Source organism: Tympanuchus pallidicinctus, unplaced genomic scaffold, assembly GCF_026119805.1.
Source record: "Tympanuchus pallidicinctus isolate F22 unplaced genomic scaffold, pur_lepc_1.0 scaffold3, whole genome shotgun sequence".
Classification (NCBI taxonomy): domain Eukaryota; kingdom Metazoa; phylum Chordata; class Aves; order Galliformes; family Phasianidae; genus Tympanuchus; species Tympanuchus pallidicinctus.
In genome coordinates, this window is record NW_026294747.1 from 7,841,087 (window position 1) to 7,867,977 (window position 26,891).

Here is a 26,891-nt window from a genome sequence, read left to right on the forward strand (position 1 = left end):
ATTTAAGAGAAGAAATGTCAATTTATAGCAGAAACAAAGTGTGAGTATAAGGCTGAGATTTATAATCTTTATGTAGGCTCTCCTTCAGGCTGTGTTTGGACTTGCATTACTTGCAAATAGAAGCTTCTACATAGTGGCCTCTACAAATCCATTGCAATCAATTAGATGTATTCAGTTAGATCCCACACTGGGTGGTTCAGGAATAGTTTTCAGCAGGCATCTTAGAGGCCTGTCACAGTTTCTACAGATACCGGCAGAAGATTTCCTATCAAGAACAAGCCTGCAGCAATCATTTTGTCTTTTAAAGCAACCTGCGTGTCTGATGGAGCTTCCAAATGCTCTGTTATGACAAACATTTTTTTAGGAACAAATATTCAGTGATTTGCCTCAGGTCACAGACTAAGTCATCATCAGAGTTGAGGGAATGTAAGCTCGGGCTTTGACTTAGAGTAATTGTGTGTGCGAGAAAGACTTTGTGCATGCAGATGAACTTATGTTCACAGGAATGTAATGGCTTTGTTAAATGGGTAAAAGAAAATTTTGTTAGAGTGTAATAGCTCTTTAATGGAAAAGGAATGGGTCTTTCTCCCACTGAAAGATACATCAAGACTCTGCATCAGATGACCTAGAGGGAAAATTGCATTTATAGTTCAAACTGATTATGGCACTCTACTTGAATTTATAAGTTGGATTTGTTATAAAATAGCATTATAATAAATATACCTTCTTAATTAGCTGTTGGTCTAAATGTTTGTTTGTTGAGCTGAAGTGAAGCTGATCCTGATGCTTTTTCTGGGAGTAGAAAACTAAAGGAGAGAGACTTATGGACAGAGAAGTAGGAATGAGTTTTTTGACTAGAAAATGTTTCAGAATTCTTTGGGGTATTGGCTATGTAATATGGTCCCTTTATTGCAGAGCAAGAACATTAGAAGCCTGTCACACCATTACCCAATCCATTTTTTTCTAAATGCCTGTGGTGACTTCCCCTTTATGTTTTTCTGTTTATTGCAAGGTGATTGAGCTCTAACTAGATTTATGTAATTGCTTTCCCTTTTTCAAATTCCCCCTACATCCCCTTCTGGGATCATAATGGTAGACTGCTGGCTAGTTGGCCCATTCTACCTTTCTGTGCCTAAAAGCCTATTGCTTGTTTACATTTTCAATCATTTCCAAACCAAAGTGTTTGCATACCCTTATGGTTTTTCACTTGAAATCTCTTTCTATTAATATGTTCTTGTAGAAGTGTTCTTTTTGATACTCATGAGCGAGTGCAGATATACTTGCATTTGCTCCCAAATGTCTATATCTCAAAGCATTTTGAATTTTTCCTTCTTTTCTTAGAAGCTTCCAGCAATTTTACCTGTCAGTACTTTTAATATAGACCATGAATTATTATAAACATACTACATATAAATAGGTGTCAATTTTCATTAAGGAAAAGCTTTGCACAATGCATAAATCAGGCTGCAGTCTCAGCACATTAGAATTAAACAGCTCTGGTGTTTTAAATTTCCTCCTCCTCCTTGCCCTCCTGTTGCTGTTAGGCTTGCACCACACCCCTGCTTGGCCTGTGCCAGCGCAGCCATCTGAAAGGCTGCACTGTATCCTGTCTATCTGAACACATACAGTTCAGGGACAAGCTTCACATTTCAACTTTTTCGTTTAACCGCAGGAATATGTTCCATGTTAATCAAGTCGTGTTTTGCCATGCTGCTTCACATACTGTCGTGTGAGGAAAGCTGGGGGGCGGGAATGCCAAGAGGTAAAAATAACTGGGAGGGAGCAGAAAAAGTTAGGAAAATTTTCATATGGCTGTGTTTACCTGGAGAGAGAGCAGCAGGGTTTGAATAGCATCCATTTTGTCCGTGCTGCTGGGTCCTTCCATGGCACTCCACAGAGCCATGTGGATATTTCCCCCAATTCCCTTCAGAAAAATGAATCTAGATGTCCCCCATTCTTGCACTATCAGCTGCCATTACTTGCTGTGGTCTTAAAGTCATGTTTTAAAATTGATTTCAATAAGTAGGCTGTAGCCCTTTTCACTGGGGAATGATTCACTTTATAGGAGAAGTCCTTAGTGTATGATGTTGGATTCTGTTCAGTAATGTTGGGCTGGTGATGTGTGGAGGAGAGAACTGAGAAATGCAGAAGGAAGAGCATTCTTAGTTGCTCCTTTTCGATAACACTTAAATTTTCCTTTTGAAAATTGTGATTTTTCTTTACCTTTGCATTAGAAATGTATCAGAGAAATCTTTTCTTTTCATCCACTTTATAAATTAAAAGGAGAACATTATTAGACTGAACTCTGCAAGAAAAAGATCGTAAATACTAACCAAACTTTACTTATAAGGAGTAGCCAATGCTTTTCACAGCTCACCCTTTCACCAAGAGAAAAAAAAATTCTTGGCATTGCAGGTAAGTGGAAGTACTTGCCTAGCACTCTATATAACCAGTAGTGGCTTCTCATTGGTAAAGTTAATTTTGTTTTGGAAATGTTCTCACCACATTAACATCCTGAATCCCAAGATGAAATAGACTAAAATTCTCTACTTCTAGGGCTGCCATTTGATCAGAAAAATAAATGGCCTCTATTGAGAATAAAGGAAGGAATTGCTTCTAAACTGCCTAGACAGGTGTCAGTTGGGACGTCAACAAGAACTGATTTTTTTTGTGTCTTTTTCTGTTCCTTTGTGTCAAGCCTCCTGTAAAATAGCTGATTTTTTTTTTTCCCCATATTTCTCATGAGCGCCCCAGCAGGTAACCTGCAACTACAGTATGTGTAATTATACACAGAGACTATTTCTGATTTTCCAGTGGATTTTTTTTTTTTTTTTTTTCCCTGAGGAAAGTGAAGGATTGGTAAGAGCACCAGCTAATGTGTCGCACTGCTCTACCCTGTGAGGTAGGGGGAAGAGGCACTTGGAGATTTCTCACAGATGCCTTTTCACTCGTTGTGCCTGTGTGGCTGCACATTACTAGCAGAGCTTTAATATAGACATCTGGATGTTTTATGGAAGGAAATTGTTGTTTACAGTGGAATAGAAAGGAGTAAAACACTTCTAAGTCAGTACACACTTATAAATCCGTGTACTCAGGTCATATACAATTTAATCAGAGCATAATAAAGTAGCCTCATGAATATCTCTCTTTGCCTTATGTCACAGCATGGCGGAAGTAACATTTTAGCTGGTGTTATTTCTTGGAATAATTTGAGAAGATGGTTTATTATTGTTTTAAGGTGATTTGGGGGGTAGGGGGAGAAGGGGAATCTGCCTGGAATTTAATCTTTGTTGAGAGCTCTTAGTTCTGCAAGACTGAGTGAGTAATCTAATAGAATAAAGATTACAGAAAGACCTATGTTAGAGGACAAGGAATTGTACTGTAAAATAACTGGTTAGATGACCAAGATGGATTCAGTGAGGACCTAGGGTGTTTGGGTTGAAGCTGCAAAAAGCCAAATACTTTAAACATCACAGCACCTTCAGCTTGGTCTTCTGGTACTGATTACAAGTCTTCAGGATAATTGCAAAGTCAGCAAGAGTAATCAAGCTGAGTGCAGCTGTGGTTGGTGAAAGAAAGGCAAAAACATTAGTGAACATGGGTGAGATATGTTGCTCTGTGAATACCAGGCCAATGGGGACCTAGTTATTCAATTTACTGTTTTAACCTGTTAGGGGGAAAAGTGATTTATTTGACTTTGTATTCTTGACATAAACTTGACAATGCTGTGATTTATGTCACGTAATTATTGTGCCTGCCAATGAGATAGACAAATTTGAAATAGAACAGAATGAAATCTTACACCTTCAGTGACTCCTGAAGTGTTTTATCTCCTGTAGCAAGGTATAGAATAGCTTCCTGCAATTAACAAACAGCAACACAACATAGGTAGTTTAATAATGCATGGTGAAAGTTTTACAGCTCATGAGGATAAGTGCAAAATTAACCCCTGCAGAACAACAAAAATTTCTAAGAATATAATGAAATGATTAACTGGAAGGGGAAGAAAACAAATAATTTAATACTGGAAAAAATCTTTACATTTTCAATTAGGCTCTTCTGTAAAGGCACTATTAATGTGAAATGAGGCTTATGAGACAAATATGGATGACTTCAAAAGTAAGATTGAAGGGGTAATTTACATTTTACAAATTGAGAGTTTCTAGCTACGACTCTAGTTATGTTAAAGGGCTTTCTTTTATTTTCTTTTAAAAGTTCTCCTACATTATGGGGAGGGTACATTTTGTATTATCATCTTGGTTGTAGAAAAAAGCTGTCAGTGCACAAATGTATGTTTACCTGAAAATATGAGAGGGTTGTATGATGGTAAGTAGAAGAGTCTTGAAAAACCTCAAAGGACTTCAGTAAAACAGCAGGAGTAATTTAAAAGAAGTCTTTCTCTGCAGTCTCGGATGTGCAACAATCTGCATGTTGTTCTGAGATCGGCTGTAGGCAGTCACTTGAAATCGTTACACCCCAATTTTCTGCTCTGCAGGAGTGTACACCAAGGACATGATTGTTTTCTCCAGCCCTTTCAGTGTCTAGAAGCTGGGAGTAAAACAGAAGCTTGGCTTGAGTAAGCAGTGTTTTTTCTTTTTCTTACCGTCCACCCATATTCCAATTTCTCACGTTCTGAGTTTATGTGACTCCGACAGGACTCTGCATTCAGTTCTACTGCTGGGGCAGACTTCTTTAACGAGAGCACCCTGTCTGGGACCATTGGAATAAGCAAAAAGGTGCATGGTTTCTTGCTGAATTTGGGGAACATTAACCAAAACCAAGAATACTAATTGTAAGTACTGCAGTTATTTGGTGAACACTATCTTACTTCAATGGAGATGCACCTAAATAAACATTAATGTATTTCATACAAGCATAGTTTTTAGTTTTATAGGGACAGATGCCCAAGCATACATAACAACCCAAAAACTTTCAGGGTCCAGTTCAAAGCCCACTGTATGCCACTGGAAACATGCACATGGATTTCAGTAGTTTGTATGTGACCATCCTCCCTATCCTGTCTACAGCCAGCTGTCAGAGAACTAGCAATTCAGATACCAAAATGAATATGCAGATCAAAACGTTCACAGACCCTGCTCATGGTGTAGTAGTTTGTTTGTACTTGCCTGTAAAGCACTGACCTCATTATTGGCTGTTGGTAAATGATTAACAAGATTCACAACTACTTTTTGCATTAAATTGTTTCCCCAAACATATGTTAAAGGTAATTAGTGCCTTTTTTTTTTTCCATAGTAATAATTAATTCACATGGATTATTTTTTTCTACTTCAAGGCATCTATGAGCTTTTTTAATTTCGTCTGTTGTGAACTTCACAGAAACTAGAAATTACTTTATCTTTTTGAGAAATCCCAACAAACTACTTAATTATTAAAAAATTTTGTTTGCAGTCAAAATGAAATGATGGTTTCAAACTAAGTCATATCATTTCTTAGAGAAGCTGTACGATCCGTGTAAATTTAGTGCAGTTTAGTGAGTGCAGTACATGCTAATAAACTGTTCAACATCATGTAGGATTTGTATTTTTATTAGATTAAGCTTCCACAACATGAAAAGAGCACTCAGTGATTAAAGAGAGAAAAAGAAACACTATTAACAGGGAAGTGCTATATCATTTTATAATGAAATACAAATTAAATATTCAGGGGAAGAATCACCTTTGGAATTATAGTTGTTTTGATTAAACATGCAATTTCAAATATGTTTAAGTGTAATTTAAAAGGATTTTCTAAAGGATATTAATTTAAAAACACAAGCACATCGAAATGTAGACTCTTTGTCTAGTAAAATATTTTACGGGAATGAATGAAATTTGCCTTAAAAGCTTTTGACCAGATTATTTTAGGCATGTGTAAGAATGTCATCTGCCTCTGGTCCATACTGCAGGCCATGCGAATGCTGTCACTACTGCCATTATTTAGATGGAAATGGGTAAGGTGTGACAGCATAGTGATGTATAAGTGCTTATGTCTTTAAAAATGCTTGAAGAATCAATTTGATGTGTTTCTGCTTCTGCCATTGTCCTACTTGTGCTATCCCACTGGAGTGCCGCCTTCAGTCCCTTACACCTTCAGCAGGTGATGTGCTGTGCCACCAGCTGCTTCTCTTTGCAGTGCTCTACATCTCATATGCATTCCTGACCCTTCTAATGCAAAGAATGTGTTTTATGTTTGCTCTGTGGGGCTACTTGGTGCACATAAATTTACACAGGTGTAGGGCCACAATTATAGTGCACGTGTGAATGTGTGATGTCAATAAATCAATAGTAAGCAGTGCTTAGAGCTGGAACAATCCCTGTGCATATACTGCAACAATTGAGAACTTAAAAGGGAGGTAGATTTCCACCTCCCTTTTTCAAATAGATTCTCTGCATTCTTTAATGTTCCTATTATATCTCACTCACTTTGTTTAGTTCAGATGGTAGGCTCTGCTGATTTTAGTCTTTCAAGGTACTAAGTGTTAGAAGTCACCTTGGCACTGCTACTGTGCCTTCATACCTTGCATTTTTCTCTGGAATTTTGTTACCCTTTGGTAGTGATGACAGAATCCTTTTAAGTGGAAGAAGCTCTGTAAGACCTTATTGAAGGTATTCCAAATACATGAACCTCCTTAGGAAATACAGGAATATATAGCTATTTCTCAGACAACCTTTTGGAAGTGAGCACTGAAGACATGCTGAAGGAAATTGTGTGGTCTTTAAAAGGAGTTTGTTCTTTCTCTAACAGAATTCTTTTTGCAAAGTACACCAACAGGAGCAGAAAACAAAGAAAATCTTCCAAAGGAAAGCAAGCTTTCTGCATTGCTGAGGCTTCAGCAATGATGTTAAGAGTATTTCCACAGAAATGCAGTCCATTGCATTTTGGTTTTGTTTGTGTTTTTTGTTTTTTTTTAAGGAAAAAGTGCACAATTTTGCCAGGATTTTGTCTTAAGGCAAAGCTGAGCCCCCATGGTATAGTTTGAAAACTGGTGCTTTTACAGAATGAAATGTGGATTGCCATTTACTGTATCAAGATGATAAAGTGTATATGTGGGTTTAGAGATTTACAGGATATTGAGACTATTGCCAACAGTTTCTTGATACCAAAGGTGAATGATCTTTGGTGCAACAGGAAAAATTGCTACGTTTCTTTTTTAATCATTTAGGAAATTCAAGCTTCTTCCTACCAGTTTCTTTATGAATGAGTTTGTCATTAAGTATGTTACTGACTGCAGGGACATGACACTCAGAGGCAAAATGTTTTACTTCAAACCATTTCCTATTGTAAAACAAACCAAAAAGTCGTAAAAACTCTTTTATGTTTAGACTTTCTACTAAAGTCAATGATGCTAATTTGTAAAATAAATAAACACATAAAAGCCAAAGTACAATAATTTTAAACCTTTATTTATAGGCATTACATAAAGTAACAGTGCTGGAGAATTGAAAAGATGCTATTCATTACGCTTAAAGCTTGAATACTAATTAGATTAATACTAATAAGTATTATTTAATACTAATAAGATTACTAATGGCAGCAAAAGTTGTGGAATTCACAGGAAAAATGTATGAAGGTGTGAGAGGTAGACCCCTCAGTTTCCATTCTTATTTCTTAACTTTAACAACAATCTTGTCTACAAGAATTTCATTAGATGAAATCTCGCCACTATAAAAGGCTTTGTTCTGAACTGTCTTGAAGAAAATATATTTCTTAATACTAAAATATTTTTTTAAATTAAAAATTGTCTTTCACCAGAAGATGTTGGTTTAAATCAATTAATTAATTAATAAGCCCTGAGCTTGCAACTTTTGTTGTAAGATTTATACCTTTTCTGAATGTCTTGAAAAGTCTTCCACTCTTTGGATGGTTTCAACCATGTGTAATGTTCCCAGCTAATGTGTTGTAGCCACAAGAAAAGGAGAGTGGAGATAGGAATGGTAAGATTGAATTGAGCAGTTGGTCTTAGCGAAGGAAGAATGAATTAATTGTTGTTCTTGGCCTAACTGCAAGAGATTTCCTTATTGCAAATATAACTGGGGAAGAACAAAGAGAAACTAATACTTTCTGCAGCAGTCATTTATTCCTGTGATAGTGTTTAGTACTGATATATCCTGCTTGTTATAGTGTTTATTATTTAGCATAGTAGGGTCAGCTAAACTCTGTGCACATTTTGAAGAGCTAAAAATCCAGAGTCTATTGAGTATCATGCTATTTGGAAACCCACTTTGATGACTCCCTACGTTTCTTTGCGGCTGGTCTCTCTCAAAGTACAATGAAGCATTTGGACTAAAAATGTTTATCACTATACTGTAATGCTATGGGCAAAAAGAGCCTATGGGTGAGAAAAATACTATGGCTTGTCCTTAACTATCAGAGCAAGTCAGGATTTGTGCTTTTTTGCCTTTATAGAGTACTGCATCTCCTTTCGCTCTCCTAAAATTCTGCAAGGCTTTGTAGTCTACATCTGGGGCAGCACTACTTGCCTAGTGCTGTGAAAAACTGCAACCACTGTCCACACTGAAACTTATCCTTCCCATATTGTCAAATCACATTTGTTACTCATGGTCTCCTCTATTTAAAAAAAAAATAAAAAAAAAAATCATTAATTACAGGATTTATCGTCATATATACAAACTATTAGCATATGCAGCTAGTCCAATTTTGCTGTATGCTAATGACATTTCATGGTTTGCAGGAGGTTTTTGGTCAGAAATAATGTGATTTGTTTTTGAAGTTGTTTAATGCAACCTATCTGTTCAGCCAGCAGCTGTATTGACAGCTTCTTCTTAGCATTAAGTTTTTAAGTGAATTCATGGTTCTTGTAGAGCAATAAGTTAGTCTTTGAAAATGGAACGAAGGCTGAAGTTGTCTGAGACAAAGAGGTGGCTGCTATGTTAGATTAATTGGATTTTATTCAGGTACTGGGTAAAATCTTATTTACAAACGGTATGAAAGGCTTGGTCATTTCAGGATGTTTTTGAAAACATCTATTACTTCATTATGAAGTCAAATTAGATTCTACTAATTACTGAATCAATACTGAAGTTACAGATGAATGCACTTTTCAAATTTTTATTTCAGACCCTATTTCAGCTTCTTATAGACAGAATTTTTGACATAGTTTGTTGCTGAGATGGCATTTAGATATAACTCCAACTATCCCACAAAAGATTTGCTGTTAATATGCTGGATTTAGAGCAATACTATCCCTAGTTACAGTGAGCAAAGACTAGGCAGAGTAGGCTGGGCATGTGGTATGTGAATTGCCTCGTGCTATGCAAAGTTATTACCATCTTTACATCTTTCTGGTCTTCTATTAAACTGCTTTAAACAGTATATAGTGAATAACTCTGAAACAATTTATGGTTGTGCGTCAGTGTTGTACTGAGAAATGGCTTGGATTGAAAGCAGATATTGAGTGAGTGAAGACTAATGATACTTCTCATTTAATCTTTGCTGGGAATTATAGCTGAACCAGTTAGAATTAAACCCTTGAGAACTAGTATTTTTGTTAGCTTGTTAAACTGATTTGCTAATTTTGATTGAAAATTAGAAAGAACACAAGTGTTATTTCCAGATTATTTATTCTTGTGCCAAATTGATTGCCTATTTCATTTTAAATACTTATGAACATCTCAATTTCATTCTGTTGTTGGTAGCGTTTATATTTATTTACTCTTACAGTTTTCCAAGATCTGGACACAGACATATCACAGTCATCTCAGTTCCCTTCCTGACTGTGCCATAGGTCTATGAGATATCTCATCTTCCAGAGCACTTTGAAAACCAAGGCTCTATCTCTTCTCTCAGCATATGCTGACTGCAATTAGGCACCAGTTCAGAAAAGGCTTTGTATGCATTCTGAATCCTTGCCACATTTTTTGGTCTCGGGAGCTGCCAAATGCCTAAATGCTGTATTCAAGCTAGATGTCTAAATATATAAAATGAATGACTGAACAAAGCACCTCCTTAGTAAAGCATATGCCTATAGGACAGACACACCTGATGGGCGTGAGACCAGCTCCAGAACATGATCTGCCAGCTCAAATCCCTGGCGGCTGAGAGACAGGCAGAATAATGTATATTCCTGAATGGGCTGTACAGGGGAGGAGCACCTTCATTCTCATTTTTTGCTTTCTTGATATAGACCACCAAGCCTCAGGAATCTCTCCTAGCAGTAAAGGCAAACTGTCACTTTTTAGAGGAGCATGCTTGTTTCTGGAATGCTGATATACTTGTTCAGGAGCAGGATCAGATGATTTGAGTACGTAAATGTTTTTTTCCTGAGCAGCATACACTAGTCAATTAAGAATGGGCTACCTTGATCTTGCTAGCAAATTTACATATTTTGAGATACATAGCAAAAAAACATTTGTAAAATGTTCCAACTACATCACTGACTGTTAAGGCTGCATACATTTCCTCATTAGCTGAAAGAACAGAGAAAGGAGATTAGAAATGAATGCAGTACAGATGTTTAATGTACATTTGTTCAACTGTGATACTGGTCAAAACTGGAAAACACATTGGAGTGGGTATATTAACCTACATTACAAATGTATTATCATTTGTAAGGTAATGTTTGTTGAAATTGTTCATAGAGCATTTTCATTAGACTTCCTAGTCTTTGACAGTCCTCCTCAAAAGAAATAAGCATGGTCTATTTATAATTATTTAATATTTGTATTTATAGTCTTCCTATACCTTGAAACTTTGGTGATCTTAAGAACTTCCCTGGCATAGCTTCCCTGTAATGTAAGGCTGGCTAGCCCCAGATTCTGAATGGTGCATGCGTGCACTGAGAGAGTTTGTGCATAATCTAAGAGAAATGCCTGCAAGGCATTAAAACGTGAACCCAGACATTATTATATGTGGGTGCATTATAAATAACTGTCTTAATAATCTTGAAGATAACTTAATTCATCCAAGAAAATTGTGATGAGGGGCTACTTACAGCTAATTCTGTTGGAAGCTTAAGTAGTGATAATTATCTCCTCCACAACTGCGTAAAACAACAACAAATAAGTCCTGAGCTGTTATTCCCAGTAACAGTAACAAGCATAGAGTGAAATAATTTCAGTAAGTTTTCTAAAGGACAGCAGTGGTGTAGGGGACCTCTTGCTAGCAGAGTGCCTTTTCTCTTCCTAGGTGTGGCAGTGTGGAGGAAGCGTTGAGGTTCTGCCTTGCTCCAGGATTGCTCACATTGAAAGAGCGCATAAACCATACACAGAAGATCTAACTGCTCACGTTCGGAGAAATGCACTGAGGGTGGCTGAAGTCTGGATGGATGAATTTAAGAGCCATGTCTATATGGCATGGAATGTACCCCAAGAGGTGAGTCACAAAGGCGTGTGTTTGCAAGCTTTGTCTTTACAGCCTTTGAGTTTTGGTTCCTACTCTGTTATGATTTTGTTCTAGGATTTCTTTGTATGCATGTCTTACGTCTAGGCATAAAATAGAATAGCATATATGCTGACATATATGTGTAAATATGTATGTAGCTGTGTCTTCTAGAATTAATTCCTTTATCCTTAAAAACTAATTCCTTGTCAACCTCACTGATGAGTGTGCATGGAGATTTTAACCTAATAGTTGCAGAAATATGAAAAGAGAAGCATCAAATCTGTGTTACACATCTTTCTTTGAATTTGTCTTCAGTAAGAGAAAGACAGAACTCTATCAGATTTTTAAGGTAGTACTACCAAGGGGCAAGCAATTTTAACATCTACGTACAAATGTGTATCAAAATTGTTATTATTACTTGTTAATTTGAAGTGTCTAGTCAGTACCAACATATCAGAAAGTCCATTGCAATAAATTGTAAAACAAAGACACATGGCTACATAGTTTTTAAAAATATTCTGGAACATGTCTTGACAGCTGAAATAGGCCTATAAAGCATGAGTTTGCTCACCACTTAGAAATTGCTACAGGTTGCTTGGAGACAATAGACTAGGTCAAATTCAGGTATCAGACTGGATGCTAATATTTCTGCTTAATCTTTGTTTGTTCTAAGATTACACTGAAAGTGAAATACAGAAGAGAAAATCTTCTATACAAACATAGCTCCAGTTTAGGCAAAAAGGTGTGTCTCACTGTGAGAGACGTGTGGAGAGGACAGGCAGATGGCATGGCTAAATACTGTGGATCACTCTAGGAGTAATTCCCTACCTGGAAGCAGATAAAACTGTGCTTGGTTATGGACTCAGTAGGTAATTGAAATGAATTCAGTTTTAACAGTTGTGATTTTTCATGAAATATCTTATTCCAAGATGTTAGCTACAGGGCCTGTTTGGTTTTCTGTTTTTGTTTTTCTCATGGAAGAATTCCTAGATCTGTGAAAGCCCTACAGTCAAATTTTTCCAAGGATTTTAATCCTTGAAAGTTTACAATGATAATAAAAATGAATTTGACTTGACAGTGTGCTATGACTGCCCTCTTGGGAGTCCTGTGTGTGATTCTGAAGTATTGAAGGGTTCTAATGCAGATCTCAGATAGCGTAGACATTGTAACTGCTTAGATAAATTGATTCAGAAAAGCACTTATAAAAACCCCAAGGAGAGATTGTTCAAGTGTCAGAAGACAGCTATGCATGAGTCCTCTGCTTAGTTATATTTTTTTTTCCCGTTTTCCTGCTGTTACATTGAAGGAATACACTCAGTTGTTCTTGGTAATAAAGCCAGTATGCCATGTGCAAGCTCTTTTTCTTTTCCAGCTGCATGGAAGGATGTGATTACAGAAGCCCCAGATGCTCTTTATTTCCTCGTACAATAAGCTGAAGAAACAAGCATTGGTGCATGCAAAGTTGCATGAGGAAAAAGCAGAGATGCAATGGACCAGTTTAGTGCTTGATCCTAGGAAGCCTTTTTAGTGCCAGAAGTTGCATGTCTGTAGCCATGTGCCTGCTTCCTCCTCTCCCTCATACAAGTGGCAGATATACTGGCAAGTATTGCCAGCATAGTGCATGGAATAGGATTTGTGCATGGGATCAGTTTTACAGCACTCTGCAGCCTGTTGCTCTATTTAGTCACTTGCTAGAGGCAGAAAAAAATAGTAGATTAATGAGTAGTTTCCATGAAATTCTCTGAAGGATGCTGGGTTTGAAGGGAGAGGAATCATTATCCCCTATAATATTTATTCCAAATCTTGGTTTCCTATTTATTCCTATTATACTAAAATTATACTTTGCTAATGTGAAAACCAATGTCATGTCAGTTTGAAAATGCTTCTGTAGCAAAACCTAATTTTTTCAAATTAGTGTTCACTCAATGCAATAAGAAGTCTTTAGCAGCTCAGAAAGCTTGGTACTTGTAAGGATATCTTATTGATATGTGACCCAGGTCATCCAGTGATCCCAATGTTTGTTTTTTTAAATCATATCAGTAGCCAACAAAAGCTTCAGGATATTTATAGCCATTAGAGTTTGTTGCTTAAGTAGAAATATTGTAAGATTTCCCTAAAGTGAAAGTTTATTTATCCTGTGGTTTTTGTTCTGAGGCAAAAGTGATGGAGAACAATGTAGAGCAAAATGTCTTGCATTACTTTCAGTCAAATAGCAGCCGTGGATTTGCACTTAGTTCCCTCTCTGAAATTTTCTGTTGCACGATTTTAATGTGATGATGTATTGATTTTTATATACAGGGACTTTATGACATTCACATCTTATGATCTACTAAGAAGTATGTCACATGAAATTAGTTAGCTAGAAATGTAAAGGAGAATAGAAGTTAGGGGAGAGAACATTCTGTAATTGCTTTTAACAAAAATATCAAGTTTTCTTCTTATATTACCATAGAAATTTAATAAGTGATATTTCACAAAGGTGAGCTGCTCTTCTCTGCTTCTTCCTCTGCTGCTTCTTCTGGTCTTCGCAGTGAAGCAATAAACTCAGACTTCACAAATGGCCAGAAAGTGTAATATACTAATGATTAGGCCACAGTGGGACATCAGCAGTAAGGTTGTTTCCAGGGCAGCTTGCTACCAACTGCCAATTACTTTTGGATTTGGAAAGTGCCAGGAAATTAGAAAACAACAGTTGTATTTATTGGAAGCTAGGTGTAAACCCCACTGTAGTCATTAGGAGTATTTCCATTGACCAGAGCAGACTTGTAAAAGACCTCACCATGGTGACCTAAATCATACTTACTAGGGGCGTTTACAGAGTGTGTGGGTAACAGAAGCAATTCATGACCAAAGGCTGGTAATCATCATAGGTCAGAATAATCTTTGCAGTGAGGAGTGAGTCTGGGTTGTCAAAATATACAGAAAAAAATTGTATTGTAATGCATTGTCTGCTTTTTTTCTGCCTTTTGTTTTATGTGCAGGACTCTGGAATTGATATTGGTGATATTTCTGAGAGGAAGGCCCTGAGGAAGAAGCTTCAGTGCAAGACTTTTAGGTGGTATCTTGTCAGTGTGTACCCAGAAATGAGAATGTATTCAGATACTGTCGCCTATGGGGTGGTAAGAACTTTGTTTACATTTCCTATTTTAAAAAGGTGGGAGGTGGAATTGAGTAATAGTAGAAGTAATTCATGAAGAAAATGCCTGGCTCCAAGTAAAAGAACCAGATGAACTTGGAAGTCGCTACTTAAATGATTTCTTAGGCTGGTTAGTTGACAGAGGCTGCTGCTCCACTGTAGCTCATGCTGAGATATTCTGTACATTGTTGTCTTCCTTGTTTTTTGTTTGTTTGTTTGTTTAATGGCTCACAATCCACTCGATATTGAAGGCATGATTTTTTAAACATGCTGGAGATGTCAGTAAGAAGGAGTGCAATCAGCAGGTGAATTAGCAAAGCAGGCTCTACTGCAGGCTCCTTAATATTGCAGTCAGAGCCTTAAATGTCTGTATCTTGGAATTATCATTGTCATTACTTGTGTGACAGTAGTACCCTTGTCGGTGTTGAAATCGGGTTTGAGTTGCAGTGTGCTAATTAAAGCAGAGACAATTCTTACTCCTAGAAAACCTGCAATATGAATAGGACAGGCGTACATGACATGGAAGATGAGCACAGAAAGTTAATACAGGTGCATAATAAGCAAGTAGAGCAAGGATGTCCTTTTCACATTCTCTATTCAGTGTAATATTCACAAAAATTCATTCCTATGAATTAAATTTGGTGTTTTTTTTTTTAATGTTAATTTGTTTTGTGTGGAAGTTCTAGATAGGAAATGTAACTCTAAGTACTTACATTACATACAAATGAAAGATTTTAAGACATTCCTTCACAAAAAGAAGTCCCTTGAGAGCCCACAAGAGCAGCTGCTCTTTTATAGCAAATGAAGTGATTATGTGCCCCACGAAGTTCAGTGATGCCTTTGATGATCAATTGAAATAATGCTGGCTTTTCACACAGTCCGAAGATAACAGAAAAACAGTTCCAGCAACAATTTAGGTCATTGTTAAATGCATGAGATAATGGTTACCTTCCAAAATAGCTCAGAACAATGTCAAAATCAGATTTCTCTGCAAGGAACCTGTTCCACAGTCTGTATAGAGTTACCCTCAGCAGTACTATGATCAATAGATGGTGGCCTAAGGAGGAAGAAGCATAGCTGCTGATAGATGTGTGGATCTGCTTATGGTGTGGAGTAGCTAAGGTACTTGTTGCAGAGTCTAAGAATTAATTCAGCAGCATCTAAATCAAAATGGAAGTCAGCAAGTAGGCACTATATGATCTTATATTCTGCTGAGATTTTTTCATCAGCCTTTGAACGTTCTTTGCTGGCAATATGCAAACCAAAAAGAATCAGGAGAGTTCATTACAGAAGTACTGAACTCACTGGTCAGCAGAAAATGAATATTTAGGTACTGTATAATGATGCACACGATCCAGCTTTCTGTCTGCAATCCATCAGCATCCTCATCAACTAAATACAATGTGAGTAGGCTGGATTTCATTATTTGTCTTATCACAAATGAAATAGTGGGCAGCTGTGGCAATGTATTGGTATAGATAGAGTGTTTTATGAAATACACTGCAGTTTTATGAAACACTGTATAAAATAAAAAAATGCAATCCCCAAATCTTTATAATAAAAGAGTTGCTTACATCGCTCATCTTCCTTCATGTCTGCTTTCCTGCTTTTACCACATCTTATCATGGAGGAGTGATATTTCAAAGCAAGTCAGCTGCTCTGCTTGCTGATACCCATCAGTGCTTCTGTGCATGAGCTGTCTTAATCTTTTTGTCAAATTACTGGTATGTCCATTAGTTTTAAAATGCTGATAAGCTACGAAAGCCATCTGAATGGGCATTGCTTGATCATCTGGAATAAAAAAAATTAAAATGGTGACGTTTTCCTCTTGAGTTACTCAAAAAACACTGAAATCAGGTATCACAGTATACTGGCATGCTATTAGGCTATATATGCAGTAGGTGATTATGCCAAATATGATACGACAGAATTATGAGCAGAAAGCCTTAGATATCTACACTTTATATACAGCCTTTGGTTTAAAAACATTGTAGGATGGTTTTGATTGGTGATTTTTTTTTATTTTTTTTTTTATGGTGCACATGTATTTGTTATCTTCCACTATTTTACATGAAACATCCATTGGATACCAGTTCCAGAGCTCACAGAAATAGTTAAGGGGGCATTTCCAGAAAGTTAACAGCGTACTTTGTCTGTAGAGGAAAGTGATTTGTTTGCTCTAAGCATGTAGATTTGTCTCCTTGTTATTTCAGAGGTTAAGATTAGATTTTGGGAAATTGAAACTCTCAGAGCCCGTTTTCTTGCTAGATTGTGCAGATCTGACAAAATTAGAAAAAATCTAAAACTTCTTTTGTCAGGAAAAAAATAAAATACAATGTTGCTGCTGAAATAATGGCTTGACAATCAAAGGTAAGAGGATTTATGAGTTCTGCAATACCCTCAGAGTTAGTAAAAAATAATGTCAGTGGAGCCAAAAGCTAATGTATTTAGCATAAGGCTGGTTCCTTGATTCTAGCATTGTGTTTGAAATAATTTTGCAAATACAGACTTTCAGTAGCCTATCTCTGTTTACTGTAAGGCTGTAAGTTTAAAAGGGAGCAGATGGCAATAATGACTAATGATTTATGGATTTTTTTTTCTCTTTTCCTCACAATGGATTGGTGATCTGGTTATATTTTGCCATATAATTATAATTAAATCTTGGTAATCTAAAACCACATTGTGGAAGTTTATTTTGGGTTTCCACACAGCTATCAGATTTTGGAAGGGGATGGTTCCTAAGAGTCTTGTGACTTTGTACACCTCCTATTAGATCAGGTTGTCAGTAGCCCCATTCAAGCTGGCCTTGGGCACCTGCAGGGATGGGGAATAACTCCAGGCGAGGCCTCACCAGGAGCAGGGGCAGAGAATCATCCCTCTGGATCTCCTAGTTACATTTGTTTTTATGCAGCCCAGGATACAGCTGGCTTTCTATGCTGCAAGCGCACCTGCTGCCAACTCATGTCCAGTTTTTCATCCACCACCTCCAAGACCTTCTCCTCAGAGCTGCTCTACATCCATTCATCTTTCAGTCTGATGTTTGCAGCTTCCCAACCCAGGTGCAGGACCTTGCACTTGGCCTTGTTGAAATTCTTGGGGTTCACATGGTATGGTTGACTGGTCAGCAGTTCCCATGGTCTTTCTCTCTACTGTTTTGAAAAATGGGTTTGATATTTCCCTTTTTCCAGTCAATCTTTGATCCCAAATGCCTATTTTGTCTTTAATATTAATATTTATTGTCTGTTACTGAAGTTAGTATGTTCAGAGTTAAGATCTGGAATTCTTTGGAAGATGAATTTATGTTGTTAAATGTATTCACTGCCTAATTTAAGTCTCTGACTTGTCCACGGCTCTTACATATCAGTACACTTCTAGATTTACTTTCTAAGCATATCAAGTTGTTTTTCTCAAAGGAGATCCTTGTACATAGCTGGCAGCACTGCTCGTTTAGTCTCAGACTCCATCAGACAATTTCTTTGTGTTCTCTGAACCTCTCTTATAGCAGTGTACATCTTTTTATGTGCCTATGGGTTTACAACCCACATCTCTGGCATCACAGACTAGAGAGACCTTTTAGCTATCTGTGCTCATTAATTTGGCACTTATCTTACAGAAAATTGTGTCTCAGCATTGTCGAGATAATATATAGGGACTAATAGTTTGCAGTCCTTTCATAGCTGGATTGCTGTAGGTAGGTTAGCCCTGAGTAATGCAAAGAAGCCCTAGTGCATACCAATTGGCCAGTAGTCTCTAATCGTCAGCAGAAGGGGATATTTGAATTATTTCCAGAAATCAGAAGACTCTCCCGAGATATTCTACAAAGCAGTTTTATTAGACTGTTTAAAACTATGGCTATACACCTCAGTTACCTGCACGCTGGTTTAAAAAAAGAAATAAAAAGTCTCAGTATACAGGGTATACCTTAAGAAGAACACTTAATATTTACGTATTTATATAGAGACTTTATATAAAGAATTTTTCTCCATATAAATAATTGCTCTCTGAAGGCTTTTTGATGCTCCCTGAAATATTGTGAAACATTATTGAAATTAGAAGTGTTAGACAATCTACAAGGAAATACTTAGTCCAGGTGCTTTTTCTTTAAAGAGTTTCACTTCAACTATGTTTACTTTTGCATATTACAAATACATACAATTTTATTTCAAAGAAAATAATAGCACTTTTTTTTTCTGGTCTTATATCTTTCTTGATCTCTTTTTGTTTAATTTAGTTGCAGAATTCCTTGAAAAATGATTTGTGCCTTGATCAAGGACCAGACACAGAGAATATCCCAATCATGTATATCTGCCATGGAATGACACCACAGGTTAGTTTATTTCATGATGTCATACGTTGCTGCTGCTTTTTCTAGAGTGTGTAAGAAGAGCCATCTTGTACCTGCCATGGTCTTCCTGTGAAAGTACCTCCTTTATTCCCTTCAGTGTCTCTTTTACAGAAGTCTGGAATATTAATTCTGCTCTAAATTGAGAATCATATTAGCGCTTTGAAAAAGAAATTTGCTTATTCATTTTGAAAGAATTTAAGAAATAGGAGAGTCAGCACTGACCTGTATTTGTTGCTAAACAAATCGTTCACTTTTTTAACTGCGTATTGTATGAATGAAGCAATGCATTTTAAAGTACTTTATGTGCATCCATGAGCACATTCATAATTTATTTATACATTATCTGAAGTGATTTTTTCTCTTGATACTAGATGATCTCATAGGTCGATTCCAACCTTGTGATTCTATGATTCTATATATTTACCGTCTCATTTTCATAAATCTGAAATTCAGACAACTTCTTCACACTACAGAGCTGTGTCAAAAACCAGACCCCATTCTTGTCAAATCTCTTCTTTAGAAGTTCCTTCTCTGTTGTTGTCCTTTTATTCTTCCTGGTAAGCTGGAGAGATCCCAGATGACTGGAGACTTGCCAACGTGACTTATGGACAGGGTCTATAAGAAAGGTTGTAAGGAGGATCTGGGGAAACACAAGTCTGTCAGCCTGACCTCAGTGCCAGGAAAGGTTATGGAACAGATCGTCTTGAGTGCAGTCTCATAGTACATGCAGTCAAACAGGTGATCAGGTCCAACTGCCATGTGTTCATAAAAGGCAGGTCCAACCTGATCTTCTGTGACCAACTGGCCCACCTGGTGGATGAGGGAAAGGCTGTTGACATAGCCTACCTAGCCTTCAGCAAAGGCTCTCTCCCACAGGATTCTCCTGAGAAAGTTGGCAACCCGTGGCTTGGACAGGCACATCCTTTGCTGGGTAAAGAACAAGTTAGAATGTCAGGCCCAGAGGGTGATGGTGGAGTGGTGTTAAATCCAGCTTGTGACTGGCCCCAGCTGGTTCTCCAGGGGTTGGTATTGGGGCGCATCCTGCTTAATATCTTGATTGCTTATCTGTATGAGGGGATTGTGTGCACCGTCAGTATGTTTGCAGAGAGCATCAAGCTGGGGGGAAATGTCAGTCTGTCTGAAGGTAGGAAGGCTCTGCAGAGTGAACTGGTCAGGCTGGAAGAATGAACTGATTCTAATATGCTCTGAATTCTTTCTATTGTCTTGCACAACAGTTGTACTTAATAACTTAGAAAACGGAAGGTTAAAGATACGGCATCTCCCCAAGCAGCCAAATGTCTGGGCATAGGTAGAAGCTTTTCTAGGTGAATATGACAGTAAAAATAACATTTTGTATGGTCTAAAACATGCTTGTCAAAGATGGAAATACAAATTATATAACTCTGGAAAGTAATATAAGCAAAAATGACACATTTGTGAAGAAAACATTTGTGAGAGTGATTGAAGACTCAGAATTGCCTCCAGTTTGAATCATTTTTTGCTCCAACTGCCTTTTATATTCATTTTCTCTAAAGGACCCTTATTGTACTTCACTTAAATAATGTGGTTTTACCCTTGGAATTGTTAGTTATGTGATTTGACTATACAGTAAATCATCCTAGCATTTCAGATATAAACACAGGACAAAAAATAATCTTTTTCCCTGTACCTGGGTATCCTGGTGAGCTGAAAATGTGAATTTGATGAAATGCAGATGAATTCTGTCCTTTCTTGCCAAGTTACACATGCTGCAATTGTGTTTTGTAATGACTTCCTTCACTAAGGACCTTTAATATTGATCCTCAGTGGCATCATGCTTGAGTAAATTATGAATTATGAGGACAGAAATATTTGAACATCCAATCCATCAGACTCATTCACTGCATGGGCTGTGCCTTATTTGTCACATAGTTATGAAGTAAACACTGTTTGCCTTCAGCATGCTTTTAAGGTAGTCCTTAGGGTAAGCTAAGGAGTTGTGTAATTTCACCCAGAAGCCAGAGCCATTATTCTTCATCTTCTTGGCATATCATCTGTGATAACAACATACCATAGGCATATTTGTGAAATCCAATTGGGAAATTTAATTACAGCTAAGAGGCAAACAATAATAGCAACAAAGAGTCACTTTAGTTAGACTTAGTATTCACTAGATCAAGAACTAGCTTTGAAAGTCAGCTGAAGATCTGTGTAAGTGAGATGGTGGCTAATAATTGACAGAGAAGGGGGCAAGGGAAAATGTTTTGTTGGTTTTTTTTCATAGTTGAAAAATTAATTATCTCCTTCTTACTATTGTGTATTTAACTACTTTATAACGAATGAAAATAAACATAATCCATTAAAAGCAACCCACGTTGCAAGCAAGATCAGTGTAATCAGTGGGAACTTTGTAAGAGAAGCGCAGTCTTTCTCTATGTGAGGGATTATGGTATTAATAAGGATAGCTCTAACAAAAACTATATTGCATGCTTTTAAGAGATTTCCATTGCCCGTATAGAATTTCTTGTTTAAGCAGAGCTGCAGCTATTTGCATTTCTACTAGCATATTGGAAATATTTGAAAAAATATTTTGTTTTATCTTAGTGAACCAGCTAGTAAGTGCAAAAGATACTGGTAAGATGCTAGCTTTATTCTAATAGTGGCAAAATGCTTTATAAAGGGAATTATTTTGCCCACCTAGCAGTTTTTATAGAACACATCAGTTAAAAATGCTGAGTATCATGAGTCAGGGCTTTGATGAAACCATTACTAGTTCTGATACAAAACTTTGCTGTTGCAGCTCTATCACTTGCTGTTTAAAGAGCTAGCATGTGCTGCTAGCATGCAGAACTTTACACAGCTGCACTTAAATGTGCCTTACCATATCTCCCTGCCAAGATCTATTTCCACCTTTGCTGTTTAAGCTGCTGTAAGCAGTAACTTCCTTTTCTTTCCTCTGCCTTCTTTCAAAATGTTTATGTACTCTTACTTGTGTGGGGAAAAGGTTAGATGAGGTATTTGACATCAAGTAATAGTTATGGAATTGTATGTGTGGCTGCTGTTTGTTTTTAGCATGTTTCATACAAGAAAGAAATCACCGAAGTCATCAGTGAGGAAGAAAAGTATCGGCACACCTAATGTTGAAGCCCATACTCCAGCTGTTGCAGACAGTACTGAGAATATAGTTGTATAATCAATGAATGTACCAATGTTATAATTATGAAATATACAAGAGAGTTTGGCTACACAGTTATTATACCAAAAGAGAATAGATAGAGTGCTCACCCATATTCCGGGCTCATTTTGAAACTCCAGAGGAGGGATCTCCAGAAGAGATCCTTCCCCACTGGCAGTCAGCTCATGAATGGGTGTAGGAGAGGTGCAGCCAGGCTCCATCCCTTCCAGTAGCACAGGAGAATTGCCTTCACCTGTGCTCCTATGGCTGACCCCTTGCTTGCCTCAGGTGCTCACCTGAGGTTCAGGCCATGACTCAGCAGTTCCCATACAATAGTAATATAGTGAAAAGCAATAGTTAAAATAGATTCCCACTACTCTTGCATGAGAACAGCTCGGAGGTAAAGCATAGCGACCCACAGTTGTACTTGGCCAAAGAAGGTACAATGGAGATATCTGCAGGGATGTGAGGATGAAACTCCCCTTTCATATGATGATAGAGGAAAGCAGGAGAAAACTGGGAGGTGGACTGACTACAAGAAAAAAGGTGAGAGGAGAGAAATGTAAAGGAAAAAGTTGGAAGACAGAGCAAAAGTTTTGGCAGAACAGTGCAAAACATAAAGTACATGTGAGGTGTTGGGGATTTTTTTTCTTCTTAAGTGGTTCATGAATCAAAGCATTAAGGTACTCTTTTAATTCTTGAACTGGAAGGAGCAAAGCCACTGTCAGTAACATGTTCAGACCTTAGAGATGTCCATTTCCAGCAGTGCCCCAGTTTTGCACGGAAAAGATGATTGCTTGAAGCTGCAGAAAGTACATGCCCCAGGCTTCAGTGAATTGTCTTCCTAATTCTGGGACCTGCCTGAACCTGAATGGTGCTGTCTAAGATCACTGTTTAGTCAGGCCTGTAATCTTAAAGGCAGACTGATGACAGCGTGTCACATGCATTAAATCTACTCCTGAGTGTTTGGAAGCTTCTTTGTTGTACATGAAACACCACATTATTACAGACTTTATAACTGTTGTATAATAAACAAGTACCATCAGCCAATGAAGGGGTATTTTAGGAGCAGATTTACCTTGAAAAGTGCTTGTGATTGAAGGGAAAATGGGCAGTTCCATGTCTTCCCTTGTTCAGTTTCTTCTGGCTCATATCTTTCTCAGCTGGTAAGCAGTTAAATCAGGAAGCTCATCCAAGGATGTGAAAGTCAGCATAAAATACATTCTGAAGAATTGAAGATAAGGGCCAGTGTCAGAAGACTAGATTTGAAGAATTACTAGAAAAGAAATGCAGGTGAGAAGGGACATCAGTTCATATCCTTTCATATTCTTGCAAGAGATTGCAGAACTGACACTCAGAAACCAATGACTACAGCCCTATCCAGTGTGAATTATTGCTTCTCCACTGAAGGGGAAGGAAAGGAAGCCATGACAATAAGCAGAGCTGCACCAGCTGACACTGTATGAGGCTCTGACCTGAAAGCTTAATGTTGTATTGTAAGCGCAGCATGTGAAGTACTGGAAGCTGCAATTACAAGAATTCTCTTGAACTTCTAAAAGCTCTTTGTATGATTTATGAGTGCTTGTTTTTAAATGTTATTCAGGTATGTTTTCATAAAAAAATATTTTTTCTTCAGTGTACTTTTTTACTGTGGTGAGTGTTTGTAGACAGATACTTGTTAATTCGTTTACTAAAATACATAGGACTAAAAATGACTGTCAGTGAAACAGCGAACAGTTATCAGTTCAATTTGCAAATCCCAGAAAAAATCAATTCATCAAATAATTAATTAATCAATTAATCAAATAATTTAGGTTTCTTGGCAAATATGTTGGGGTCAGTTTATTTTCAGAGAATACTGTAGGGATCTCCAGAATAAAACTAATGTGATCTTCAAGTTATTGAGATGCTACAAATATAAGCATCTCAAAATTAAGTTTTCTTGGAACCTTAATTGTAATTTCACTTCCAGTGTGAAAAATTTTCCTGACATTTCTGTGTGTAATGAAATTCACGTTGTGCTCAGAATGCTGCGAAAATAAGCACATGCTTTGTCAGAATGGGCATTAAGAGAATTTGGACACAGAAACACTAGCCTTGCCTTCTTAGGGGAGTGGATTTCCATGTATCTGAAGTACTCTGACCAAGATTATATACCATGTTGTAACGGGAAGTTAATTGATAAAATGTGATTATATCCTTCAGTACAATTCAGACTTCCCCTGACGCCTCTCCATTTACTTTAAAAAAATTATATCACAAAAGTCCTGAGTACTGCCCCTGATTTTCCCTGGTAGTTTCAGTTCTGCTGCCAACAGTGCACCACAATACACTGCTGTCATAAGTAGTTTTATATAAAGGAATTTCTGTTTTTAAGAGCAGCACATAGCTGTGATGATTCAGATCCCTAGCTGGGTTATGAATGAATATATGTTCATTTTCTCCTACAGCCAGAAATTTGTTTCAAAACATAATAATTATTTTAGATCCCAAATACATTCTTAGAAACGAGTAGGATCAAGTTTTTGAGTGTGTAAAGCATGTAAGTGCTGCGTATCAGGGCTCTGTGCAAGGAAGTCATTGAGCAGAAGGCCCCGCATCTAGCAGCTTCCAATACTGGCACGTTTTTGTGGTTGTCAGGGAATAATTCCAAACAGAACAGAGCCTGCTGAACTGAATCAATGACTGACCCTCCAAACTTGAAAAATCACTGCCCTGAAGATGAGATGTCTATAATAAACACTTTGAAGGAGGCTTTACTAAGAAGTAAAAAAGCAGCACAGCAGCTGTTTTAACAGCTGTCGGTCACTCACAAATGGGATTGCTGCTTATGTTTGTCTTCGAGGTAAATGTTAGGCACATTCAACATCTGTGTACAAGGCAGTCAATCTCACATTTGCTCTTTAGAACACCCTTTCTTTTTAAGGACCCACCAACCAATTATGTGGTTTGTGATAATTCTTTTATAGTTTGGAAGTACAAAAACTGAACAGTGCAAAGCTTCTAACTATGTCTTGGCTCAAATATTTTGTGATGAAAAGTCACGCTGTGTGGCAGAGAGAATAGCTCTTACTTCATACAGGCAAAGTGAGCACCTCAGTGTTTATACTAAGTGGCTTCATCAAGAGAATGGCATCTTAGCTGGTCTGCCTGGTTCTTACAGGAGGGCATGCGGCAGGCTACAGTGTGCACACAGTGTGCTTGGCACTGTGTTAAGCCCTGTATGCTTTGTAGCGTGGCCAGTTGATGTTCGTACAGCTGCACATCCTTTTTCCATGCTGTCTCATATGTTCCTGTGTAGAACTCTGTGCTTCTCTTAACAAACTGCCTGATTCTGAAACAGTGCAATGTTAGTTAAGCTCACTGTTCTCCTTTCATCTGTTCACTAAGTCTTGAGGAAAGAGCTGGGCACTAACTTCATGCACAGGTGATGTGCTTTCTGGGAACAGAGGTATTTGCACGGTAAACATTCCTGGAATAGAATAGCTAAGATTTAATCTGGGTTTTTTCAGTTCAGTAAAAATACGAGTAATAGGAGATAAAATGACTCATGGAGCCAGTGAAACTGCCAGCAAGGATGATTATAAGCATTTATGAATTCAAATTTTTATTTTAAATATATTCTGTAGAGGGCCTAATTGCTATGGCAATTAATGTCTTATATAAGGTATTCCTGCAGAGTAGTTTATTGAGGCTATTTAAATTTCTCATAATTTCTTTCAGTTCATAAATCCTGATTTTGATCAGAATAAAGTTAATAGAAACTATGACCTTGATGGAAGCAGAATTTGGTGCTAGTCCTCTGCAGTTATTCTGATGTATGCCTGAGGAGTTAAGTCCAGCAAACGCTTTTTCAATGCTGTTAACTCTTTAGACTGTGCGGCAGGTACATCAGCTCACTAGCTATGTGGATATTCTATAGAATTTAGAATGGGTAGGATTTCCTGTTTTAGTCATGTATTTCTAAGTTTAATTATGGAAAAAATTCTCAATATTCAATTCTAGTTTTGGAGCAAAATTTATACTGAACTGTCACCATTAGTAAAGTATTTCTGTACTTTCTGTGGTTTGATTCAAGAGGCTTAATGTTGATACAGGTAACACGACCAGTTACCAGACGTCTGTGTCACTTACGTCATTCAAATGTGGTGTCTACTTCCATGTAGTGGGGGTTCTCTTAAAACTGAAGAGAGAGCTTCAACAAATAATTCTGTTTTTTCTTTTCTTTTCACATTAAATTATGTAGTGTAAAATATTGTGCTTGTCTATAAGAACTGAGATAACTTATCAGTTGGAATTGAAAATCCAACTATAGTGAAATGAAATAATTGAAAAATATTCCTTTTTTCTAGTAGTAGCATTGATTTTCTTAATTTGGGGTCTACAGCATTTCTATGAACTATAAGAAATGCTTTTGTTTTGAAGAAAAAAAGATTTCATAGTGTGGACTAGAAATAGAAGGTATACAGATGCTTTTGAAATCTATATTCTTACCTAGTATATGGGATTCTCTGTTGAGTGTGATTGTGTATAAAGAAGAAAGAAAATACTACACTAGATCTGTGAACTGAAAGCAGTCACCTATTTTGAAGTAGTAGTCTTGACATTCATGTTTCCGGACTTGAAGTATAGCTAAAAAGCAAGGATTCAAAAAGTAGTTCAGTTCTTTTGAGTTAAATGAATACTTAGAATGAGAAAGAAGAACTAAGAAATCAAATTCCTTGAAAACCTACAGCCAAAAAGGCTTTAAGGCAACAGTGGTCTTTTAAAATTAAAATTAGCTAAGTGATAAGCATTTTTTGATTGAGAAATAACTGCTTCTTTTGCACAGGTGGAAGCAACAGAGGAGTCAAAGCTAACTTGGCAAGTGCCACAGATGATTTCTTTGAAAAAATCAAATAGAACTCAGAGCTACA

At 37.2% G+C, this 26,891-nt stretch overlaps 1 protein-coding gene across 2 annotated transcripts in view; it reads left to right on the top strand.

Annotated features, from left to right (window-relative positions):
- Positions 1 to 26,891, top strand: part of GALNT18 (polypeptide N-acetylgalactosaminyltransferase 18) — a 210,502-nt gene that overhangs the window by 152,023 nt on the left and 31,588 nt on the right. For both annotated transcript variants that reach the window (XM_052693155.1, XM_052693154.1), the window contains 3 exons: positions 11,146 to 11,331; positions 14,322 to 14,459; positions 18,708 to 18,803. In XM_052693155.1, coding sequence (XP_052549115.1) covers positions 11,146 to 11,331; positions 14,322 to 14,459; positions 18,708 to 18,803 — 420 coding nt within the window. The remainder of the gene's footprint in view (positions 1 to 11,145; positions 11,332 to 14,321; positions 14,460 to 18,707; positions 18,804 to 26,891) is intronic.